The sequence below is a fragment of the Vicia villosa genome, unplaced genomic scaffold (genome assembly GCF_029867415.1).
Source record: "Vicia villosa cultivar HV-30 ecotype Madison, WI unplaced genomic scaffold, Vvil1.0 ctg.000210F_1_1_3, whole genome shotgun sequence".
Taxonomy (NCBI): domain Eukaryota; kingdom Viridiplantae; phylum Streptophyta; class Magnoliopsida; order Fabales; family Fabaceae; genus Vicia; species Vicia villosa.
Window position 1 is genome coordinate 3,137 of NW_026705075.1, and position 25,365 is coordinate 28,501.

Genomic DNA, 25,365 nt, shown 5'->3' on the forward strand with positions numbered 1-25,365 from the left:
GGGTCGACTAATGCAAAACTTGTCAAAGAATTTTCGAAGCTTATGCAGAGTGAATTTGAGATGAGTCTCATGGAGCTGCTCAAAAGATTTGGAATGAGTGAAGCGAAGGAGATTGACACACCTATGGCAACAAATGCTAACCTAGACAAAGATGAGAAAGATATCAATCTTGTCCAAAGGAATCTCACTTAAAAGTTGTCAAAAGAATTCTGCGACATCTACGTGGAACTCCTACATATGGCCTATGGTATCCGAAGGGAAATGAGTGTTATTTGGTAGGATTCTCCGACTCAGATTTTGCTGGCTGCAAATCCGATAGAAAGAGCACCAGTGGAACATGTCATCTATTCTCAAATTCATTGATAAGTTGGCATAGCAAGAAACAAGTATCGGTTGCATTATCTACTACTGAGGCAAAATATGTAGCTGTCGGAAGCTGCTGTGCGCAGATATTATGGCTCAAGCAACAACTTCTTGACTTTGGTATTAAGCTTGATCGTATACCTATCATGTGCGACAACACAAGTGCCATAAACTTGAAGAGCAAGAAGCAACTAGCTGACATCTTCACCAAACCTCTTGCAACGGAGCAGTTCTTCAACATTCATAGGGAATTAGGGATATTAGATATCTCTAATTTTGAGCTAAATGCGTTTGTTTTCTTAATTTTATTCCTTTACTTTATATATATATTGATTATGCTCAAGCTAACAACTCTTTCAGTATGAAGGTAGTTCATCATCAAATCAAGCATCATTCCACATTGACTAGAGGAATATACTTCATTATACGAAATGATGACGAGATACCTACAATTGAGAAAGTGGTAACATGTTTGTTGTTCACTTCCAAAAATATCATTGATGCTATAATATGCTATCAATTAACATGTTTATAGTGACTTCTTATATGCTTCTCCACCTATCTCATTTACATGTATATGTTGTTCATCATTACTCATAACATATCATGTTTGGACATAAAAATAGTAGAATAAGCATACATCTAACATGTTTGGGCAAACGTTAGCGAGTATTGCATTAGTTCATTTCATTGCATTGCATCTCATTTCTGTCATGTTATTATGTCTTTTATTACTTGAACTTAAGCTTGGTTTGTACCTTTAAATATGTTTGGATATTATGCTCTATTTCTTTACTATTGTGTTATGTAAGACATTGTTTTGTTTAGATTATTTTGTTATTCTCTTCTACTATTCTCCTGGTTTCTTTCTTTTTGATGTTGACAAAGGGGGAGATGAGTTGAGAGTACGGGGGAGCTTAGTACGGGGGAGCTTAGTACGGGGGAGCTTACGCATACAAGACCGGGGGAGCTTTCGTCATTTAATCAAATGTTTGCCATCATCAAAAAGGGGGAGTTTGTAAGAACAAGCATACACTCACAAATGAGTTTTTGATTCATGGCAAACATCACAAGCAACCAAATACAAAAGCATAAATGAATGACTCAAGACAATGGAAGATTATGAAGCTCAAATCACTCAGAAAATGGTATTGCATCTGTTAGGTCGACCAAGCAAAGCCCTAGGTCGACTCAAAACTAGAGCAAACTCAGCAAAACCGACAAGGTCACTGTTAGGTCGACCTACCCACACTCCTAGGTCGACCTAAACTGAAGGGATTTACAGATGTCACTGTTAGGTCGACCTACCCACACTCCTAGGTCGACCTAAACTGAAGAAAAGTCACAAAAATGCATTTCAACTGACTTTAGGTCGACCTAAACCTTCAACAGGTCGACCTAACTGGAAACAACTGCATTTAGGTCGACCTAAACCTTCAACAGGTCAACCTAACTGACTTTAGGTCGACCTAAACCTTCAGCAGGTCAACCTAACAGATTTTAGGCCAACCTAACAGGTCAACCTAACTGGGACAACTTCAACTCTGCTTCTGTTAGGTCGACCTAAGCACTAAAGTAGGTCAACCTAATTGCTGAAAACTTCCCAAATTATGTGTTTTCTCTGCTCCAACATACCAGCAACTATATATATCATTCCATGTTAATTATTCAATAACACCAACGACTGAAAGATACACAAAGGCTTCTCATCTTCGTTCTTCGTCATCTCCAACACAATTACACATAATCATTCTTGCGTTGAGGGTTAGTGATCGAGTTCGATAACGTCCATGGAACGGAATTGAAGATTCCTAGTGGGTGAAGATTTGTGGGGTTTTTGGTGAATAAAATCTGCGGGTTTTGTCCTCCAAGATAGGTGTTTCTTGGGGGTTTTTATCAAGAGGCTTCATCGAGGATCCGGCTGAGTGTGAAGATTGAAGAACAAGGGTTCGAGGGAATTGAAGACACTGCAGAAAGGGATCAAAGTGAAGCTCTTGGATAACCTTGATCTGACTCAAGATTAAGGGGGAAGAAGATTCAAAGGATCGACATAATTGGTTTATGGTTTATCGCTTTGTTATCTTCTTTGTATATACTACTTTCAACATTAATGAAAGATTACCCAATTTCAGTTTGGAATTGGGGGCAGACGTAGTCGTAGCGAGGACGATCGACGAACTGCCTAAACAAATATCGTGTTCTTGTCGCTTTTACTTTTTCATTTACATTCTGTTCATATTTGGTTATAATAGCAAATTGATCAACGATTCGAGTGTTAAGATTGTGAATTAAGAACTTATATAAACATCACAATCCATCACATATTGAATCACCTTCAATTTGATCATTATCACCAAGTGTTTGTATATTTGTTTCTATCACTTTTACTGCATTGCAAACATTGTCCATCATACAAGAAGTTAATCTGATTTTCAATAAGAGCAACGCTTTGATTCTGCAACGTATACTCTTATCACTTACCTCAAGTTTTTGACTGTTTTTTAAACACATATACAATCGTTTCGATAGTGGTTCGGAATAGACGCGAGTCGATTCAGAATCACTTCCGCTGAAAAGTCGTTTAACTCCGTAAAACAGTGAACGATCTATTCACCCCCCCTCTAGATCCTAAGGCCAGCGTCTAACACTCAAGGCATCGACAACAACGTTTGCTTTACCCGGATGGTAATTCAACCCAAAATCATAATCCTTAAGAAACTCTAACCATCTCCTTTGTCTCATATTTAGTTCTTTTTGATCAAAGAGATACTTCAGGCTCTTGTGATCACTAAATACTTTAAACCTCGAACCATATAAGTAGTGTCTCCACAATTACAACATTAATTAATTAGTAAATTAGTTATTTAATTAATTTAGCGTGAATATGTGAGTCCTTATGAAGTATTTGATGTTTTAATAATGATATGTGATGTTTTGGTGATTTATGCGGTGTTCATGTGTGTTATGAGGATTGTTGAGAATTAAGAGTATTTTAGAATAATTACTTGGGATTATTTTAATTAGAATAATATAATAAATATGATGTAAAGACTATAAGGGTAAAATATGAATATTGTGAACTAAGTGAGGTTAAGATGGGAAGACCAATCCAAGGGATTAAATAAGTAATAGAGTGCTAGTCTCCATTTTGGAAGAGAGACAGAGAGAAGAGCTAGCAATTATATCAAGGTAAGAGGAGTTTATCATTGTTATTATAAATGATTTAAATGTTAGATAATTGTAGGACTTGTTTGGGGTTTTGGTTTATGATGATAATGTGATTATGTGATAAAAATTGGTGAATTAGAAGTATTGGTTTACAATACATTGATGCACATAACATGGAATACATTGGGTTGTTATTATAAGGTGAAATTCCGAGTTTGGATGATGAATTATGACTTCTAGGGCGAATAAATTGCAAAATTGGGACTGGTTTTTGTGCAAGAAATTGCAACAGGTAAACCCTGTCTGCGCAGACTCGCCGGGCGAATCATTCCAGTTGTCGAGCGAATGGACTCGCCCAGGACGCACTGGGCGAGCGAGTAGGCGAATGGAGGCAGAGGCTATTGACTTGGTTTGCTTAGGGGTTGGTCGGGTGAAGCCTCAGGCGAACATGAGTTCGCCGGGCGATAGAGGAGCTTTTCGGGGGAATGGCTTAAGAAAGTTAGAAATTGGTTACTGACTTCAGTCGCCGGACGAATAAGAGGACTTGTCGGGCGAATGGTGCATGAACCAACAATTTTGTAAAGGACGTAACTTGAATTTCCAGACTCCCTTTGACGCGTTGTTCAAAGCTTGGAGAAGATAATGCAATAATCTATACCATGGTAGAATAAAATAAGTTATAGGACATAGTTTTCTAGTACTTACTTTATGATGAGATGATGATACCTTGTGATAATATAATAGTAAGTATTCTTTTATTATGAATTTGATTTTAACCATGTCTTGTTGTTACTTGGCTTACGTTCTATGATGTTTTGATGTTGTTGTGATGATATCATATGTGTATTATGAAGCATGTGATAAGGTATGATTAATATGATGAATGGTGAAACGGTTTGACTAACTGTGGTCGTATTTTATGTGTTGTTGTGCATCATGCATTCATAGCATTTGTTAGGACGATTAATCCAATAATGTTTTGCAAGATATTGATCTTGTGATGTTTGAAGGACAATATGGTTCAGTGATGGCCTCAATCCCATAGTGTGGATTCAGTGCAATTTTGTGAAGTGCTTTGGTTCCAAGCGGGAACCGATCCTATTGGTGGGGTTCTTTGGAGATAACAATAACTAAGTCACCAGTGATGTTAGGTACCATGTGCATAAGTCTATTGATGTTGCATTTTATTATTTGTGGCATTGCACATTATTTGAATTAAGTGGTGTGTTTGATTGATTCTTGATTTGCTGTGTTTTGATGTTAAGAACTAATGATTGCTATTATGTTATGGATGTAGTAGATGGTGTGATGTTGTTGTTGTTCCCATGCCATAACTATTATATCTATTATTTATGCCTTTTATAATGATTAAGCTTTTCTCACCCTTTCTGCTTGAAAATGTTGCCTCTAAACATAGGTAACTTGCAAGTGATCAAGTTTAGTATTAGAAGTTTAAGAGGTAGCTTCGGAGCGTGCTTATTTAGTTTCTGTTGAGTCCGGTGGATCTTGATCTGATATGTAACATCGGGGTTGTGATTGAATGATTGTGAACCTTGAGTACTTTTGTGATTTTGAAGATTTTGTATTACTTTTATAAACATGAAGTGTGATGGTTTATGGATGTTTGAACTACCTTTCATGGTATTGATTATTGGGTTAATACCTATTTTCACCCCTGCTATATGAGCTTGGTTTGAAAAATCCCCATGCAAAAAAAAGTTACAAGAATGTGATCAAAATATTGAATACTAACGGGAACATGAAGTTATTGATCACAATATTGAATATTAATGAGAACCTGAAGTTATTGATTAAAATATTGAATATTAATGGGAACATGGAGTTGTTATTGATCACAATATTGAATATTAACGGGAATATGGAGTTATTGATCACAATATTGATTATTAACGGGAACATGAAGTTGCTGATTGTTGCACCCCAAAATTTGCCCATCTAATTGTTCTTAATTGGCTTACATATCTCATTCATTTGCATCGTAGGTCATCAATAAAATCATGCATTTCATCGAACACGTAATTAAAGGATCAAGGCCCCTGGTTTATGGCCTTCCCTTATTTATATCATCATCATAATTCTATGTTTGGCATCAAGAATTAGGTCACTTCCTCTGTATATGATACAAGCATTGGCATTAAATTACTCCCTAAGATTGGATTTGTTCAAAGAGGGCCTTTATTATCATTTGAAGTATTAGATCACAAGATTATGTGGATTTACAAGACGTCATGACATGACATTTTTTGTTTCTATCTCTTCAAGGCAACTAATTACAAGCAGGGGTTCGTTCAATCAAAGGCTCATTTATCCATCCTTAATCAAATTAAGGCTTCTTAGGGGCGTGAGCGTTCTTCTTGGTTATCTTAAGGACAAGTTATAATTGGCAATGCACTTTCATTCATCCACAAGTCATTCATGATTAATTTTAATACCAAGCTTAAAAACATTTACAAAGTTTCATCATAAACCCAAACATTTCAAAATTCAGCAGCCATGATTAATCATTTCAAATGTCCAACCAAGATCCAATCACATTAAAACCCAAAAGTTGTTCATTACAGAATCCAAAAAAAGAGAACATGTCCATTACATCTTGCATCGAAAGAAGGCTACAACAATACATATTTTAGCCTAGGTTAACCTAAGTTTCTAACTATCCCTATAGTAATCCTGACAATTCCACTCCATTTTCATTGTTTGCCAATAGGTCCTTATGCTAAACTTTTTGTACCAAGTCTGTAGCCAATGTCCTCATCTCCATTTGTTAATAACCTGCATAAAAGAAAACCAGTCCCATATCATACATACATAAACATTCAAACCATATTCAAATAAACCAATTTCAGTTTAACAGTTAACATATCCTCTAACTTCTGTAACTGAAACTAACAATCTCCTATCCTTGTAACTAACTTTCTCAACATCAACCAATTTCAGTTTCACATATAACTAACTTTTCCATCTAACAGTTTTAACAATCCTATAACAACCTAGTGGTCTCTAACCAACCATCATCTCATAACAACTTACTAACTACCCTAACAGAATGACTAACCGCTCCTAACTGTTGTAACAAACCGAAAACCTAACTTCTTCTATCAGTTACATAACAACCTCCAACTAACTTATAACCAATTGATAACTGAATTTCAAGAAAAAAAAAGAGGGAGAACTGAACCTGCAAACTCTATATAACTGTTGCTCCATCATTGTTCAGATTCTTCTTCACGATTTTCCTCCTCTGCAACTACTCTGTTTCCACCATTTTTCTTCTCCGCACCACAACCACAATCACTTCATCACAATTCTCAAACCTTCACCATTCATCAAACCTCACCCTCACCATCACTATACGCTCACCTCCATTGTTGAGCAGAGATTCAACCTCTGAAACTCTGCCACAACAGAGCTAAGCCCTCACCTCCACCATTCAACCTCTCAATCACTCTCAATCAGAACTCACAACACGCAGCAGGAACACAACAAAAGATTCAACACGCAGAAATCATACAGAAGAGAATTCAGAGAAGAAGGAGCAAGACGAAGAGAAAGCAATTGAAAGCGCAAGATTATCAAAGAAGCTTACCTGAATCATCGACTCTCTCATCGTGGTCTCGCGTTTGTTTCGCGTAGTTCATCACCTTCGGAAGCTTATTATCTCCCCTCCGGCTTTCTCCGCGCCCAGCAACCGATCGTCATCTCAGGTAAGTCTCCTTTTTCTCCGCTCATTCTTGCTACTATCACTCTGAGTAGGCGTCTTCGAGTCTTTCCCCTAAGATCTCGTGGAGAGATCCTTCATAATCCCGATTCGTTTCGCATCTAGGGCTTCTCTTTAGTGAATTAGGTTGAAATCAAGAGAAGAAAGAGGGATATGCGGGTCACGGCGGCGCTGTGAGGCTTTCGATCGGAGACGGTGAAGGTTGCGCCGTTCGCGATCTGAAAGAGAACGAGAGAGGAGAGGTGAACACTTGGGATTGGGAACGTCACACGACATAAACCCTAAATTTCCCATTCTTTTTCTCCATTATTTTTCAATTATCATTGTTAATAAAATCTGAATATTAATTGATCTAAGTTTAGATTGAGGATTAATTGGTAAAGTTTAGTTAATATGAGTTTAATATGATTAATGGATATAATTAGAGAAATAACATAAGGTTTTAATGTTTAATCGATTCATAATTAAAATTGGAAACCTAAAATCTGAGTATAAATCGCACATGGGCCGTTTTACCATTTACACCCCCAGTGGCCCAAGCTCCTTTTGACAATAACAAAAATATGCTACAAAAACAACTCTGGGCCAAATCACCATGGGCCTACGCCCTAAGTGCTCTATCCACCATTGTATTTCAACTTTGCACCCCCTATTCATTTATTTTTAATTTTAGTTTTAGTTAGTTTTTTGCCATTTCTTTTAGGTGATTAATTGCTAATTTTTCCACTAATCCTTAGGCTTTAATACAATTTTTGACATATAAAAAATGATCACAAAAAATATTAGTTTAGGCTTTTATTTTATTTCTTTTACTTGACTTGTAATTCAATTTCCTTCATGAAAACCATAAAAATAATAGTCCTTTAAATTCGACTTTTTGCACTATGTTGAATCGTTCACTTTCATGTCTTGTACCATATTCTCAAGTGTTTATGTTAGCCATTTTACACTAATTTTTGTATCGTTATTTACTTGTATTTTTACTTGTAATTTCGATCTCCGCTTATGCTTATATTCTCATGTCGCTTTTTGCTCCTAACCATTAAGTAGAAACCATGACAACTTTAGGAATTAGAGGTTCCCATCATAACACTTAGGCTAGTTACTTCATTTTAGGCTAGTTTTCTTCTCCTTTTCCTTTTCAACTTTAAAACACTTAACAAAGGAAGAGGCGAATCACATTAAAAGTGGGAGAGAAACGAGTGGGATTTATTCCCTAATCTGTTTCTCGAACATTTAGTGAGAGAGAAATGAGTGGGATCCATTCCCTAATCTGTTTCTCGATCACTACAAAGGGAAATGAGTGGGATTCATTCCCTAATCTGTTTCTCGATTATTAGAGAAATAAGTGGGATTCATTCCCTAATCTGTTTCTCTATCCATGTAGAGAAATGAGTGGGATTCATTCCTTAATCTGTTTCTTCGACATCATACATTCTTATGTGATTCAACTCGCAGATTAAAATCCCTTAAAAATCACCAACCAAAAACGTCTAAAACATCTAATAAAGGCTCAGACCTAAATCAAAGTAATGAAGTGGTGCGGAACCTTGTATTGGGTTTTGTTCATCACGGAATTACCCTAAAAAATACAAACCAATCATCTCTTCTCTCTCTTGCCTCCGAGGCATTCTTTCTCTTGCCTTCAGGGCATTCTTCCTCCTTAAGAGCACGTTACTTCCGCTCCATTCCCAGCTTAAGACTCCAGAGGTCGAGCAGCGGAGTGTGAATGTAACTGTTCAACTAAAAAAACACAAAAACAAACAAAAACTAAAGAGCCGAACTACGGCGCTCTGATTCCTGAAAAGGATACGTAGGCATTGGGTCGCGGGGCCTAAGCGAGCACAACTATTTAAAAACCTTATTTTCCCCGTGTTTCTTTTTATTCATTTGCATGCATTCCCTTAGCATTAAGCTTTAGATTTATACACCCTTAGAATAGAACAAACATAAGTGGATCCTGTGGAGTACCACAGACGTGAGGGGTGCTAATACCTTCCCCTTGCGTAACCGACTTCCGTACCCTATCTCTGGTCGAAAGACCTTTTCTTATCCATTTCTTATTCCAGGTTTTCTGATATTCCTTTCCCTCATGGGATAAATATATTGGTGGCGACTCTGTTCACATTTCGCGAGCGTGCGACAGCTGGCGACTCTGCTGGGGAACTAGCTTAGTCGATCCTAGCTTGTGTTTGTTTTCTTTTCTTTGGGTGTTCATTTATCGATTTATTGCTTTATTGCTTTACTGCTTTATTGCTTTATTTCTTTATGCCTTGCATATCATGACTATTTATTGCTCGCATATCATGTTTATTTTCTCGCATCCTGGACTATATTATGGGTCCCCGTGGGGGCCACATATTTTCTCTGTTTGCAGGTTGGGTGGGATTTTTATGAGGTAAAAGGCCCAATACCCAGGCCAGAGTGATACATAGGCTACCTAGGATAGAGTGGATAGTCATGACGCCAACAGAATGTCAGGTTCTGTTGATTGCGATCATGAGACCCACGACCAGTCGAGGTTCAAATGGGATACCATCGTTGGCATGTATTTGCAACGATGATGGTGTCTCAGGAGAACTGTTAACGCTGGTGACCTTTTTGACCTACCATATACTAGATCCTACCTGAGAGAGGGGTTGGGAAATTTTGTTTTGCAGGAAAACATGCCTCCATCCTACCCCATGCCCATTCAGACTATCCATCATAATCAACGTCGAACCTCTGAATCTGGAGGGTTCGACCTTATGTGACTTATGCAAAGGTTATCTATCTTGAATCAACGTCGAACCTCTAAATCTGGAGGATTCGACCATCTTTGACTTATACAGAAGTTCTACATCAGTTATCTATCAGAATCAACGTCGAACCTCTGAATCTGGAGGGTTCGACCATCTTTGACTTATGCACAAGCTATTTATCCAGAAAGCAACGTCGAACCTCTGAATCTGGAGGGTTCGACCATATCTTATTGACCATGAGAAGCTGTTATCCAAGAGGCCTTGATCCTTGATCCTGATTTATGTTGCATTTGCATCATCATTAACATTTTGCATTCATGCATGTGCATCCATGGTTACCAATACTCTTACCACTCTTCCTCTCCATCAGATCAGTCAAGACGATTCCTCCACACCGATATCTGACAAGAGCTCACAGAAGAAGAATCATGGAGAATTACGAACAAGATCAAGCTGCCATTAGAGAAGAGATGGATCAAATGAAAACTAAGGTTGATGCTATTTTGGAAGCCCTCCAAGCTTTGAGGAATGAAAGGATTCCTGTTGCACAAGAGGTTCCCATTGATGCTAATCAAGCTGCTGCTAGCCAACTTGAGGTCGTCCCACCTTCTTCTACTCCATTTGAGTTCCAAGCAAGGACTAATGCTACTCTTGGGATGCCATTCAACTTCATGACTATTGATACTCTTGGAGCTTCAAACCAAGGAGGACCTATGCATGTAACTTCTGGAGTGCCAACTATGACTGGGCCTACTTGCCCATTTCCTACTCCACCTTCTCAAACAGAGATTCCTATTCCTGCTTTCTGTGGTACTCAGTTTGCTAATCCAGAAATGCAAACAATACCAACCGCTGAAAGAGCTCGACCCGTTGAGAAATCTGCTGAGAAGTATAAGATTCTTGAGGAAAGAATTCGAGCCATTGAAGGATTCAGTGCATATGGGATGGATGCTGAGGATATGTGTCTAGTTCCTAATCTGGTTGTCCCTCCTAAGTTCAAGACTCCCGACTTCCAGAAGTACAAGGGCTTGAGCTGTCCGAAGAGCCATATCATCATGTATTGTCGTAAGATGGCTTCTCACATCCACAACGACTCATTGCTCATTCACTGCTTCCAAGATAGCTTATCTGGGGCATCTCTGAACTGGTATATGAATCTGGAGCGTAATAGAATCCGATCTTGGAAGGATTTGTCTGATGCCTTTCTCAAGCAATACCAATACAACATTGACATGGCACCAACTAGGTTGCAACTTCAAAATCAAGTGCAAAGGACCAATGAGACATTCAAAGAGTATGCTCAAAGGTGGAGAGAAATGGCTGCTCAAGTGAATCCACCACTTTCTGAATCCGAACTGGTTGACATGTTCATGAACACTCTTCAAGGACATTACTATGAGAGAATGGTTGGTAGCGTTTCTTCTGGTTTCTCCGATCTAGTCAGGATTGGTGAAAGAATTGAGAATGGTTTGAAAATTGGTAAGATCCAGAATCCCGCCAATGCTGCTGCTGCAAACCAATATGGGTACAAGAAACCTCAGGGTAACTTTGTCAAGAAGAAAGAAGGCGAGACCAGTGCCACCTATGCTCAAGATCAAGCTCCTCGCTATCGAGTGGCCGCCACCGCCCCTCAAGCTTATGTGGCACCTGTTGGTCAACAACCTTGGGTCCCTTATCAACAATATGTCCAACAACAACAACAAGGTTTCCAACAACAAGGTTATCAGCAGAGACAAGGTCAACAGAGGCAGAATAGGCCTAAAAGGGTGTATGATCGTGTACCAATGACCTATAGCCAACTTCTCGCCGCCTTGCTTGATCAAAAACTGATTCAATTAGCTGAAGCGAGGCCTCCTCCTGATCCTCTCCCTCCAAATTACAAGATTAATGCCAAGTGTGAATTCCACTCTGGAGGATCTGGTCACACCACTGAAGAGTGCAGAGTTCTCAAAGACAAGGTTCAGGATCTGCTTGATGCAAAGGAGATTACATTCACACCTGCGGCACCTAATGTGGTCAACAATCCCATGCCACCTCACAATGGAGCTTCCACCAGTGGAACATGAAGACTTTTATGTTTGTCAGAAAACATTTCATTTGCATTAGAATAAGGCCAAACTTGCCATTGTATAGATTTCTTTAGTGTTTTCAATTGTACTACTTTTGTTGTTATCAAGTACTATCCATTGTAAGAAACTCATTCTGTTTGAATAAATAAAAATAATGTAATATACATGTTTTTCTCAAATCATTTCATCTTTGTCACTATATTCATTGATACTTCACTCATTTGTATTAAGCAACTAAAAAAGGAGAATGATGAAAATCAAAAACACATGAACTACTAATTGTATGCTTTTGGAACAAAGATCCTGCTGACGATGTACAGGCATTGTTTCCATTCCTAAACACCGGAGTTATAAGGAAGTGAAACCCTCGTCAACCCCTTTGAGCCTAAGGAGTAGTAGTTTCTTTCAAAAATACAAAACCCTCAATTTTAACCAGGGGCAGGGTAGTCTTCAGTTAGTGCGACCGAGCGCTCAACTTTCAGGTATTCCATCAGAGGATCAATCATATCTCAGATCTCACAACAAAAAAGGAAGAGCACCATCCACAATGGATGTCTCCCGTTCTCTAAGAAAAAGGCAGTCACAACCTCTTCAACAAGTCAATCACAAAAGTCATACAACTTGTTCCCGAACGAGACAAAGAATGGTGAAAAGAATCATAAAAAAAAAAAGAAGAAAGAAACAATAGCCCGCTAAGTCAAAAAGAAAGAAAAGTTTTTAAGCAAATGACTTAGGCAAAAATTAGGGCATATCCCGCTGGACAACGGAAACCAAATTCAGAAGAAACTTTTTGTCCAGGCAAAAGTTAGGGAAAGCAAAAAGACAAAAGCAAAAGAAAATTCCTCCAAGGGACAAGCTGTTATGACCATCAACAAAAGCGCCAAAAGGTGACTGCCACCTCCATCAAAGCTACAAAGGATCCTCATCCATCACAATCCTTCCTGAAAGATGAACACTCGTGTCGAACTAGCTGAACGTAGGACTGGAGAACATCACGAAGAAGGGGTGGGTTAAGTAGAACTTGAGCCTTTATCCTTTGTTTCTTAAACCGTGAACCCGACCACGTTACAACCCTAAAAAGTCCTAATTGAAGCAGGGTTCGTTCCGAAAGCATACAAATTGTAAAATCATGTCAAACTGACTCCTAATGTTGCTTGTCACTTGTGTTAGTATCAGTACAACATTTTGACAAATAAAAACTTTTCTTTGAGATTAACATGTGCATTGCATTCTCATTATCTCTTTCAAAACAGAATTGTCTCCAAACTTGAAAGTAAGTACTTGATACCAAGGAAAGTTCAACATTTGAAATTCCATCGAGTAGTCTCACAAAGGCAAAGGTTGGTCATCCACAAAGCAAATCTCTGAAGAATCCATCTAGTGGAAGAGCTCCCTTCAATCTGGGGCATTCATTCCATTGTCAACACTGGGGCAGACCATTGCAATCTCCATGATTCAAGCATATCAAAGTCATATCTCAAGAAGATCCTACAAGCTGGGGCAAGCTAGTAGGAATTCATTTATTCATCTTCAATCAAGTGTCAGATATCGAGACAAGTGTCGAGGAGTCAAGCTAAACGCCTCACCTTCGCAAGTTCTATCCTTCAAGCATTGACCTTTCCACAAAGGCATCCTCCATCCAGTCCTGGTATCTTGGAAACAAATCATTCCATTCATAATCACACATACATCATGCATATCATTGCATTTTCATTATCATTTCTCCCTTATGATCCAATCATCAACAAATCAGGGGCATCCACCCTACCTTGAATCTCAAACAAAGTTTCAGAACTCCACCTGATCTATTCCACGCAAAGCAGAAACCCTGAACGATCCATCAAGTACACTGCATATAGAAATCATTGCATCACATCTTCAGAAGTGCATCAAAAAACCAAACATTTGCATATGAAGCATAAGCCAAGTTACTCATCGGATAGAGTCCCTACAAAGCAATCAATCGATATTCCACTGGATCACTCAGAGTTACCATTGTGGTGTCATCTCCCAAAGCCAATCATGGTCATTTTTTCTTCAACCCAGAGTTGATGTTTTTGAGTTCAACCCAGAGTTGACTTTCCCTCCATCTTTTAACCGAGTTAATTATCTCCTCCCACTCAACCCAGAGTTGACGGTTGTCTCTTTTCTTTTCCCGCTCAACCCAGAGTTGACGCTTATCTTTTACTCAACCCAGAGTTGATTCCTTGTCTTTTCCCACTCAACCCAGAGTTGATGGTTATTCTTTATCCTCTTCCCCTCTCAACCCAGAGTTGATGGTTATTCTTTATCTTTTTCCCCTCTCAACCCAGAGTTGATGGTTATTCTTTATCTTTTTCCCCTCTCAACCCAGAGTTGACGGTTATCCCTTATTCAATCCAGAATTGATTTCTCTTCCCCGCTCAACCCAGAGTTGACGGTTACCTTTTAGTCAACCCAGAGTTGATCCTTATATTTTTCCCATTCAACCCAGAGTTGACGGTTATCTCTTGTCTTTTCCCACTCAACCCAGAGTTGATGGTTATCTTTTATTCAACCCAGAGTTGATCCTTTTCCCACTCAACCCAGAGTTGACGGCCATCCTTTATCCTTTTCCCACTCAACCCAGAATTGACGGTCATCCTTGTTTAACCCAGAGTTGATCCTTGTCTTTCTTTCCCACTCAACCCAGAGTTGAAGGTTATCTTTTATTCAACCCAGAGTTGATCCTTGTCTTTCTTTCCCACTCAACCCAGAGTTGATGGTTATCCTTTATCCTTTTTCCCACTCAACCCAGAGTTGACGGTTACCCTTTTATTCGATCCAGAATTGACTCCTCCTTTCCCATTCGACCCAGAGTTGACCCACGTTTCTTTTTTAACCCAGAGTTGACGTTTATTTCATTTCAACCCAGAGTTGAATTACTTTTTCTCAACCCAGAGTTGATATCCGTCTCTTGTTTTCAACCCAGAGTTGATGTTCTTACTTTTTACCCCAACCCAGAGTTGATGCCTATATCTTGTCCCACTAATACTGATTTCACTTTCTATTCTCAACCCGGAGTTGATGTTTACATCTTGTCCAACCCAGAGTTGACTTCCCTTTATTCTTCGACCCAGAGTCAACCCACCTTTCTTTTCAATCCAGAGTTGATATGTATTTCATTTCTAACCCAGAGTTAATTTGTTCAACCCAGAGTTAATGTTTATTTCATTTCTAACTCAGAGTTAATTTGATCAATCCAGAGTTGACGCAATCTTCCTCATTGGAGTTGACACCATTTCTTCCCTAGTGGATCATATCTCATGAGGCAAATTTTCAGGTTCACTTGGTATTTAATCTTCTTCTACCTTGAATGTTCGAAAGGCTAACGCCAATCTCACCTTCAGGTTTAAGATGATTAAATAGGGGCAGCTGTTGCACCCCAAAATTTGCCCATCTAATTGTTCTTAATTGGCTTACATATCTCATTCATTTGCATCGTAGGTCATCAATAAAATCATGCATTTCATCGAACACGTAATTAAAGGATCAAGGCCCCTGGTTTATGGCCTTCCCTTATTTATATCATCATCATAATTCTATGTTTGGCATCAAGAATTAGGTCACTTCCTCTGTATATGATACAAGCATTGGCATTAAATTACTCCCTAAGATTGGATTTGTTCAAAGAGGGCCTTTATTATCATTTGAAGTATTAGATCACAAGATTATGTGGATTTACAAGACGTCATGACATGACATTTTTTGTTTCTATCTCTTCAAGGCAACTAATTACAAGCAGGGGTTCGTTCAATCAAAGGCTCATTTATCCATCCTTAATCAAATTAAGGCTTCTTAGGGGCGTGAGCGTTCTTCTTGGTTATCTTAAGGACAAGTTATAATTGGCAATGCACTTTCATTCATCCACAAGTCATTCATGATTAATTTTAATACCAAGCTTAAAAACATTTACAAAGTTTCATCATAAACCCAAACATTTCAAAATTCAGCAGCCATGATTAATCATTTCAAATGTCCAACCAAGATCCAATCACATTAAAACCCAAAAGTTGTTCATTACAGAATCCAAAAAAAGAGAACATGTCCATTACATCTTGCATCGAAAGAAGGCTACAACAATACATATTTTAGCCTAGGTTAACCTAAGTTTCTAACTATCCCTATAGTAATCCTGACAATTCCACTCCATTTTCATTGTTTGCCAATAGGTCCTTATGCTAAACTTTTTGTACCAAGTCTGTAGCCAATGTCCTCATCTCCATTTGTTAATAACCTGCATAAAAGAAAACCAGTCCCATATCATACATACATAAACATTCAAACCATATTCAAATAAACCAATTTCAGTTTAACAGTTAACATATCCTCTAACTTCTGTAACTGAAACTAACAATCTCCTATCCTTGTAACTAACTTTCTCAACATCAACCAATTTCAGTTTCACATATAACTAACTTTTCCATCTAACAGTTTTAACAATCCTATAACAACCTAGTGGTCTCTAACCAACCATCATCTCATAACAACTTACTAACTACCCTAACAGAATGACTAACCGCTCCTAACTGTTGTAACAAACCGAAAACCTAACTTCTTCTATCAGTTACATAACAACCTCCAACTAACTTATAACCAATTGATAACTGAATTTCAAGAAAAAAAAAGAGGGAGAACTGAACCTGCAAACTCTATATAACTGTTGCTCCATCATTGTTCAGATTCTTCTTCACGATTTTCCTCCTCTGCAACTACTCTGTTTCCACCATTTTTCTTCTCCGCACCACAACCACAATCACTTCATCACAATTCTCAAACCTTCACCATTCATCAAACCTCACCCTCACCATCACTATACGATCACCTCCATTGTTGAGCAGAGATTCAACCTCTGAAACTCTGCCACAACAGAGCTAAGCCCTCACCTCCACCATTCAACCTCTCAATCACTCTCAATCAGAACTCACAACACGCAGCAGGAACACAACAAAAGATTCAACACGCAGAAATCATACAGAAGAGAATTCAGAGAAGAAGGAGCAAGACGAAGAGAAAGCAATTGAAAGCGCAAGATTATCAAAGAAGCTTACCTGAATCATCGACTCTCTCATCGTGGTCTCGCGTTTGTTTCGCGTAGTTCATCACCTTCGGAAGCTTATTATCTCCCCTCCGGCTTTCTCCGCGCCCAGCAACCGATCGTCATCTCAGGTAAGTCTCCTTTTTCTCCGCTCATTCTTGCTACTATCACTCTGAGTAGGCGTCTTCGAGTCTTTCCCCTAAGATCTCGTGGAGAGATCCTTCATAATCCCGATTCGTTTTGCATCTAGGGCTTCTCTTTAGTGAATTAGGTTGAAATCAAGAGAAGAAAGAGGGATATGCGGGTCACGGCGGCGCTGTGAGGCTTTCGATCGGAGACGGTGAAGGTTGCGCCGTTCGCGATCTGAAAGAGAACGAGAGAGGAGAGGTGAACACTTGGGATTGGGAACGTCACACGACATAAACCCTAAATTTCCCATTCTTTTTCTCCATTATTTTTCAATTATCATTGTTAATAAAATCTGAATATTAATTGATCTAAGTTTAGATTGAGGATTAATTGGTAAAGTTTAGTTAATATGAGTTTAATATGATTAATGGATATAATTAGAGAAATAACATAAGGTTTTAATGTTTAATCGATTCATAATTAAAATTGGAAACCTAAAATCTGAGTATAAATCGCACATGGGCCGTTTTACCATTTACACCCCCAGTGGCCCAAGCTCCTTTTGACAATAACAAAAATATGCTACAAAAACAACTCTGGGCCAAATCACCATGGGCCTACGCCCTAAGTGCTCTATCCACCACTGTATTTCAACTTTGCACCCCCTATTCATTTATTTTTAATTTTAGTTTTAGTTAGTTTTTTGCCATTTCTTTTAGGTGATTAATTGCTAATTTTTCCACTAATCCTTAGGCTTTAATACAATTTTTGACATATAAAAAATGATCACAAAAAATATTAGTTTAGGCTTTTATTTTATTTCTTTTACTTGACTTGTAATTCAATTTCCTTCATGAAAACCATAAAAATAATAGTCCTTTAAATTCGACTTTTTGCACTATGTTGAATCGTTCACTTTCATGTCTTGTACCATATTCTCAAGTGTTTATGTTAGCCATTTTACACTAATTTTTGTATCGTTATTTACTTGTATTTTTACTTGTAATTTCGATCTCCGCTTATGCTTATATTCTCATGTCGCTTTTTGCTCCTAACCATTAAGTAGAAACCATGACAACTTTAGGAATTAGAGGTTCCCATCATAACACTTAGGCTAGTTACTTCATTTTAGGCTAGTTTTCTTCTCCTTTTCCTTTTCAACTTTAAAACACTTAACAAAGGAAGAGGCGAATCACATTAAAAGTGGGAGAGAAACGAGTGGGATTTATTCCCTAATCTGTTTCTCGAACATTTAGTGAGAGAGAAATGAGTGGGATCCATTCCCTAATCTGTTTCTCGATCACTACAAAGGGAAATGAGTGGGATTCATTCCCTAATCTGTTTCTCGATTATTAGAGAAATAAGTGGGATTCATTCCCTAATCTGTTTCTCTATCCATGTAGAGAAATGAGTGGGATTCATTCCCTAATCTGTTTCTTCGACATCATACATTCTTATGTGATTCAACTCGCAGATTAAAATCCCTTAAAAATCACCAACCAAAAACGTCTAAAACATCTAATAAAGGCTCAGACCTAAATCAAAGTAATGAAGTGGTGCGGAACCTTGTATTGGGTTTTGTTCATCACGGAATTACCCTAAAAAATACAAACCAATCATCTCTTCTCTCTCTTGCCTCCGAGGCATTCTTTCTCTTGCCTTCAGGGCATTCTTCCTCCTTAAGAGCACGTTACTTCCGCTCCATTCCCAGCTTAAGACTCCAGAGGTCGAGCAGCGGAGTGTGAATGTAACTGTTCAACTAAAAAAACACAAAAACAAACAAAAACTAAAGAGCCGAACTACGGCGCTCTGATTCCTGAAAAGGATACGTAGGCATTGGGTCGCGGGGCCTAAGCGAGCACAACTATTTAAAAACCTTATTTTCCCCGTGTTTCTTTTTATTCATTTGCATGCATTCCCTTAGCATTAAGCTTTAGATTTATACACCCTTAGAATAGAACAAACATAAGTGGATCCTGTGGAGTACCACAGACGTGAGGGGTGCTAATACCTTCCCCTTGCGTAACCGACTTCCGTACCCTATCTCTGGTCGAAAGACCTTTTCTTATCCATTTCTTATTCCAGGTTTTCTGATATTCCTTTCCCTCATGGGATAAATATATTGGTGGCGACTCTGTTCACATTTCGCGAGCGTGCGACACTGATCAAAATAGTGAATATTAACAAGAACATGAAGTTACTGATCACAATATTGATTATTAACGAGAACATGAAATTATAAAAGGTTATTTAGACACAATTTAATTTTGATGTTTTCAATTTTGCTCTTGATTTTTTTAGACACAATTTAATTTTAAATATTTTTTTCATAAAATATTAATTACTTTTGATATATATATTTTTCTATTAAAAAATATACCTATGAAACAATGCACGTTCTATACCAGAACTCATGCGAACACACGACTTTGATACTAGTTAAGATGTTAAAGATAGTGCATTGTGTGTATCTGTAAATTAGCTATATACATTATCCAATAAAATTATACTCTACCATGTCATATGAATATTTTTAAATTAAAATTGTGACTATATAAATATAAATTAACAAAAATATTAGGCTAAATTATAGTTTTGGTCCCCCTATTTTGGCCAATTCATGAAATCAATTCCCCTATTTATTTTTTAAACAGTTTTGGTCCCCCGTGTCCATTTTTCATTCAAAAAACACTGTCGTGTACTATTATTTAGATACGTAGTGTACTTTTATTTACTTAGAATAAGAAATATTAATTATTGACCACATTTTCTTCCTTTAATCGTCTTCTCTGATCGTCGTCTTTTTTTCCCAGCTTGTTCGTTCATTTCTTTCATTCTCCAAAAAACGCTCTCTACGTTCTCTCTCGTTCAAAAAGTATCCCATAAATACAAAAAACTGAAAAATCAGCATTTTTTGGACGAAAAATGGACATGGGAACCAAAATTGTTTAAAAAATACATATGGGATTAATTTCGTGAATTGACCAAAATAGGGGATCAAAAAGTGTAATTTAGCCAAAATATTAAAAACATATTATACTGAAATCCAAAATGCACTCCAACGGCCTTACAGTCTTGTATAATCTCTGCTCCATTTAAATTTCAATACAGTGAGCAGAGAAACCACTTGAACCTCTTTTCAATTCAGTGTAAGAATGTCGACTCCAGAACCAATGGATTGCGATTCATCAAACTACAAACCCTACACACTTTCCCAAACCCTAACCAGCCACAAACAAGCCATCTCCGCCGTTAAATTCTCCTCCAACGGCCGTCTCCTCGCCTCCTCCTCCGCCGACAAAACCATCCGCACATACGCCTTCACCAACTCCGACTCCGATTCCAACTCCCTAACCCTATCCCCAATGCAACAATACGAAGGCCACGAACAAGGCGTCTCCGACTTAGCTTTCTCCTCCGACACTCGCTACCTCGTCTCCGCCTCTGACGACAAAACCATCCGGCTATGGGACGTTCGCACCGGGGCGCTGATCAAGACTCTTCAAGGTCACACTAACTATGTTTTCTGTGTTAATTTCAATCCTCAATCGAATATCATTGTTTCCGGGTCGTTTGATGAGACTGTTAGGGTTTGGGATGTTAAGACTGGGAAGTGTTTGAAGGTTATTCCTGCGCATTCTGATCCTGTTTCTGCGGTTGATTTTAATCGGGATGGGTCGCTTATTGTTTCGAGTAGCTATGATGGTTTGTGCAGGATTTGGGATGCTTCTACTGGGCACTGTATGAAGACTCTTATTGATGATGAGAATCCTCCGGTTTCGTATGTCAAGTTTTCGCCTAATGCTAAGTTTATTCTTGTTGGTACCTTGGATAACAATCTGGTAACATCTCTTCCCTCTCATTAACTCAATCTCAATTTTGTTATCATCTAGCTTCATTTTAAATTTCGTTTCATTGATAAAATGATAGAGTATAGAGAATTGCAGTCAAATGTAGTTGATATGAGTCTAATTGAATAGAGAAAATTGCAGGCAAAAATTTCTTATATGATTCCAATTGACCTCAAATGAGTTAGGATTTACTCTATTCATCTGTCCTCCTTTGACTATTGTCCATAGGTTATAAATTAATAGGTAAATGGATGAAACCCAAACTCCACTGTTTGAATAGAGAATTGCATTCAAATGTAATTGATATGATTATGATCCGGTCGATCTCAAGCACACCACTAAAGCTATAAGATATTGTTGGTGTTGGATGTGAGAACCCTCACAACTTCGTTCTTTAGAAAAGGCGCCTCATTGAGTTCAGGTGTATGAGTGTTGTATATAAACAACTACGCTTAACCTCGATTTTCAAAAAATGTGAGACTATTTTGATTAGTCTCCGGAACATATTCCATTTGAATAGAGATTTCCATTCAAATGTTGTCGATATTACCCCAATTGAAATTGCATCTTTGTCTGAGATATAAAAGCTATGATGCATGTAGGCTCTTTCAGTTACACTTAAAATTATGTGTAAGAAATTAGTACATTTTTATTAAAAAAATAAAATTCATGTGTGTGGGATGCCGTGGCTACATAGTGGATCCGGCTCGGCGGCTCCTCCAGAGTGAACGACTCACTTTAAAGGATATAGTGAGCAACATCATTGGTTGATCAACAAATCAAGTATAGACATTGTAGGTTACATCATAACAAATTACAAGTGTTAAAATAGCAGCCCTCAATTTCTCACTTTTCACATAGTCACTTTAGAAGATACAAATCCTATTTAGCTATGAAAAAGCTGAATGAATTATATAACTCTATGCTATTGGGTTTATGAAGTGGAGTCTATTCTTTGTGCAATACCATGTTGACATGTTGTTAATGGTTTTATATGACCAATGTGATAGAGTTTCATTTTTGCTTCTCATAATGTGTAGTTTATTCGATTGGTTTCTTCACCTTTCAATGTGTTTTGGACTTCGGAAATGCATTGGGGTTTCTTTGGAAGGGATTGGTAAACAAATGCTTAGTTTGGTTTTCCATGTTATGATTAACTTACATGGGATTTTTTCTGTCTATGCAGAGGCTTTGGAACTATTCTACTGGGAAGTTTCTGAAATCTTACACTGGTCATGTTAATTCAAAATTCAGTATTTCATCCTCATTTTCTACAACTAATGGGAAGTATGTTGTCAGTGGTTCAGAAGATAGTTGTATATACTTGTGGGATCTGCAGTCGAGGAAAATTGTACAAAAGATGGAAGGTCATACAGATACAGTCATATCTGTCTCGTGTCACCCTACAGAGAACATGATTGCTTCGGGAGCTCTCGACAATGATAAGACTGTCAAGATATGGACTCAACCGAAAGACTAATTTAATTTGGATCTGGGCTAATGTTCTAATGAATTGGTGTGAGTTGAGATAGCATGAGCTCACTTGTGATGGATTTTACCTCAGTTTGAGAAACTTAATACTATTTTTGAGATCATTTTGCAGTTGATCGATGAAACATCAATTTATGAATAGAATGATGTTTTTATGAAAAGAAACGTGAATTTAGAAGTAAAAGTGGTCGTGTCCTTAAAAGAAACGTGAATTTATGAATATAATGAGTTTATCCTAGGGCATTAGACAAGGTTTCTGCCTACTGCCCTGAAAGAGGCAGACACCTTTGGTAGATTTAATCATCTCCAAAGGAAATATAAGTGGTCTCAAACCATTTTGAGTTTGAAGCTGTGTTGTAAATATGATGGTGGCATCTACATAAATTTGTGAAATAGTCTGGAGGGTCCAAATCCCTTAGTGAAAAGAGAATAATCGATTATGAACTTTTTAAATCTATTAGTAGTGATCTCTTAGGAGAACTTTTATTGAAAGAGTATTCAAAATACTTGGCAAAGTCTATAATGAGATTTATTTATTTTTATCTAGTTTGCATGACATGCTCTCTTTCTTACCTAACTAAAAAACATCATTAGTTTTTCTTATTAAACTAAGATATTTTGGAGTAACAAATGCTTTTTCATACTTATTTGTGAGACATAGAATCCTGAATCAAAAATCAAATTAAAGCAATGTTCATTTTTTATTCAACCATTGTACTCAAGACTTTGATATTGTAAAGATAATTCACTTAGAGATAGAACTCAAATTATTCTCTATTCATGATCGATTTAGTTCTATTACTTTCAATAGTAAGTGTAGTATGACACTTGATATTTAAATGATTTACAATTAGGGTGGAAATAGGTCAAGGATAACTGTTTAATTATTAGTTTTTAGTTCTATTACTTTCAATAGTAAGTGTAGTATGACACTTGATATTTAAATGATTTATAATTAGGGGTGGAAATAGGTCAAGGATAACTATTTAATTATTAATTTTTAGTTCTATTACTTTCAATAGTAAGTGTAGTATGACACTTGATATTTAAATGATTTATAATTAGGGGTGGAAATAGGTCAAGGATAACTGCTTAATTATTAGTTTTTAGTTCTATTACTTTCAATAGTAAGTGTAGTATGACACTTGATATTTAAATGATTTACAATTAGGGGTGGAAATAGGCCAGACCTATAACAGAAGTCTATAGGCTAGCCTATTCAGATTCAGGCCAGATCATACATTTTTTTAAATAGAAAAGGCCTAGGTTTTTTTTATAAGCCTATTTAATTAAAAGGCCAGGCCTCAGGGCCTAAAAAAGCCTTTTAAATCTATTAGGCCGACTTATTTAAATAAATATGAATACTTTTTTTATTATCATTATATTGTGTTTTGTACTTTGAATTAAAATACATAAATAAAACTCGGTTATCTTAGAGAACTTGTGAAAATAAGATGAATTAAAATACATAAATAAAACTTAGTTATCTTAAAGAACTTGTGAAAATAAGATGAAAACACCTGATGAACATTGTTTTTATAAGTTCTCTTAAACAAATAGTCTCCCAGAACTTATGCTAATAGGTAAGTTAAAATAAATTAATGCAAACAGTTTTTTTTGGCTTTTGGGCTTTAAGTTAATTAGTCTATTTAAACATTATTTTAATTGCTTATTTGCATACATCTAAAACAAATAGGCTTTTATGTAGGCTAACAGGCTAACCAGGCCTTCGAAAATGCCAGACTCAGGCCTAAAAATAAGCCTACGACAGACTACAGGCTTAGGCTTCATTATTTTTAACAGGCCAGACTTAGGCTTGTCAAAGCCTAACTCGGCCCACCCTATTTCCACCCCTATTTACAATAGAACTCTTTTATTTTTAGTGTTGTTTAAATGGAGTACAACGCTTATGGATCTTGTCATTGATTAAATAACTTGGTACCCATGTTTCAGAGGCAAGGCCTCAAAAATAACAATTAATTTAAATCAAGAAATAAGTACATTATCATCTATTATCCAACTAAACATCTGATTCAATGAGTTTTGATTCAGGACCACCATGTCACAATCCATGTTGTTGATTCATCCATGAATAGTATTTCTAATTCAAACATCAACGCTTATCAAACAAAGAAATCAAACTCACACAACTAGAACTAAATTGGAGACTAAGTACATGTAGCATATTATAACAACCATGTTGGGGTTGTTGCCGAACATTTGATAATGATTTCAATTGCCTATCTATTAGCATATTATAACAACCATGTTTAAAATGTAACTGAAACAATAATACATCCCAACTGAAACAATAATCCATCCCGTTTAGTTGAAACTAATTCAATGGAGATATCCCAAACAGTTTGGCTCAGCTCAAAGGAAATCAAGACTCAACATCTAATTTGTGTGTTCTAAATCTCAACCAATTCCTCATAATCTAATTTGTTAACCACATGTAGAAACTTTGATTTGGGAAAGATATCATGTTAAAACTGTAACAAAAGAGAAACATTCTCCAAAGATTTTTGGATATTCTTGCGACACAGATAGGCACGACATGGCGGCGTTGCAAAGAAAAATGACGATGGCGTGATGAAGACTAAGGAATGTGAACACAAGTTTCCAACATGTTTTGATGAAGACAAACTCAACACTACCTTATCAAAGAAGGAGGAAAAGATCTATGAAGATTTGACTTGGTTAACTAGATTTTGTTCATCATCTTAGGTATGTGAATTCCATATCATATACATTTCTT

At 37.2% G+C, this 25,365-nt stretch overlaps 1 protein-coding gene across 1 annotated transcript; it reads left to right on the forward strand.

Moving 5' to 3' along the window:
- The first annotated feature begins 20,335 nt into the window (after window positions 1-20,335).
- On the forward strand, window positions 20,336-23,113 carry LOC131625367 (COMPASS-like H3K4 histone methylase component WDR5A). Its single transcript, XM_058896232.1, has 2 exons — window positions 20,336-21,107; window positions 22,303-23,113. The coding sequence occupies exons 1-2, from the start codon at window positions 20,421-20,423 to the stop codon at window positions 22,594-22,596; spliced, it is 981 nt and encodes a 326-aa protein (XP_058752215.1). The 5' UTR covers window positions 20,336-20,420; the 3' UTR covers window positions 22,597-23,113.
- Window positions 23,114-25,365: the final 2,252 nt, after the last annotated feature.

Excerpts from the sequence above, each read along its gene's own strand:
- LOC131625367 (XM_058896232.1), top strand. The coding sequence starts at position 20,421 with ATGTCGACTCCAGAACCAATGGATTGCGATTCATCAAACTACAAACCC. Across the intron at positions 21,108-22,302 it reads GTACCTTGGATAACAATCTG|AGGCTTTGGAACTATTCTAC; the intron begins GTAACATCTCTT and ends CTGTCTATGCAG.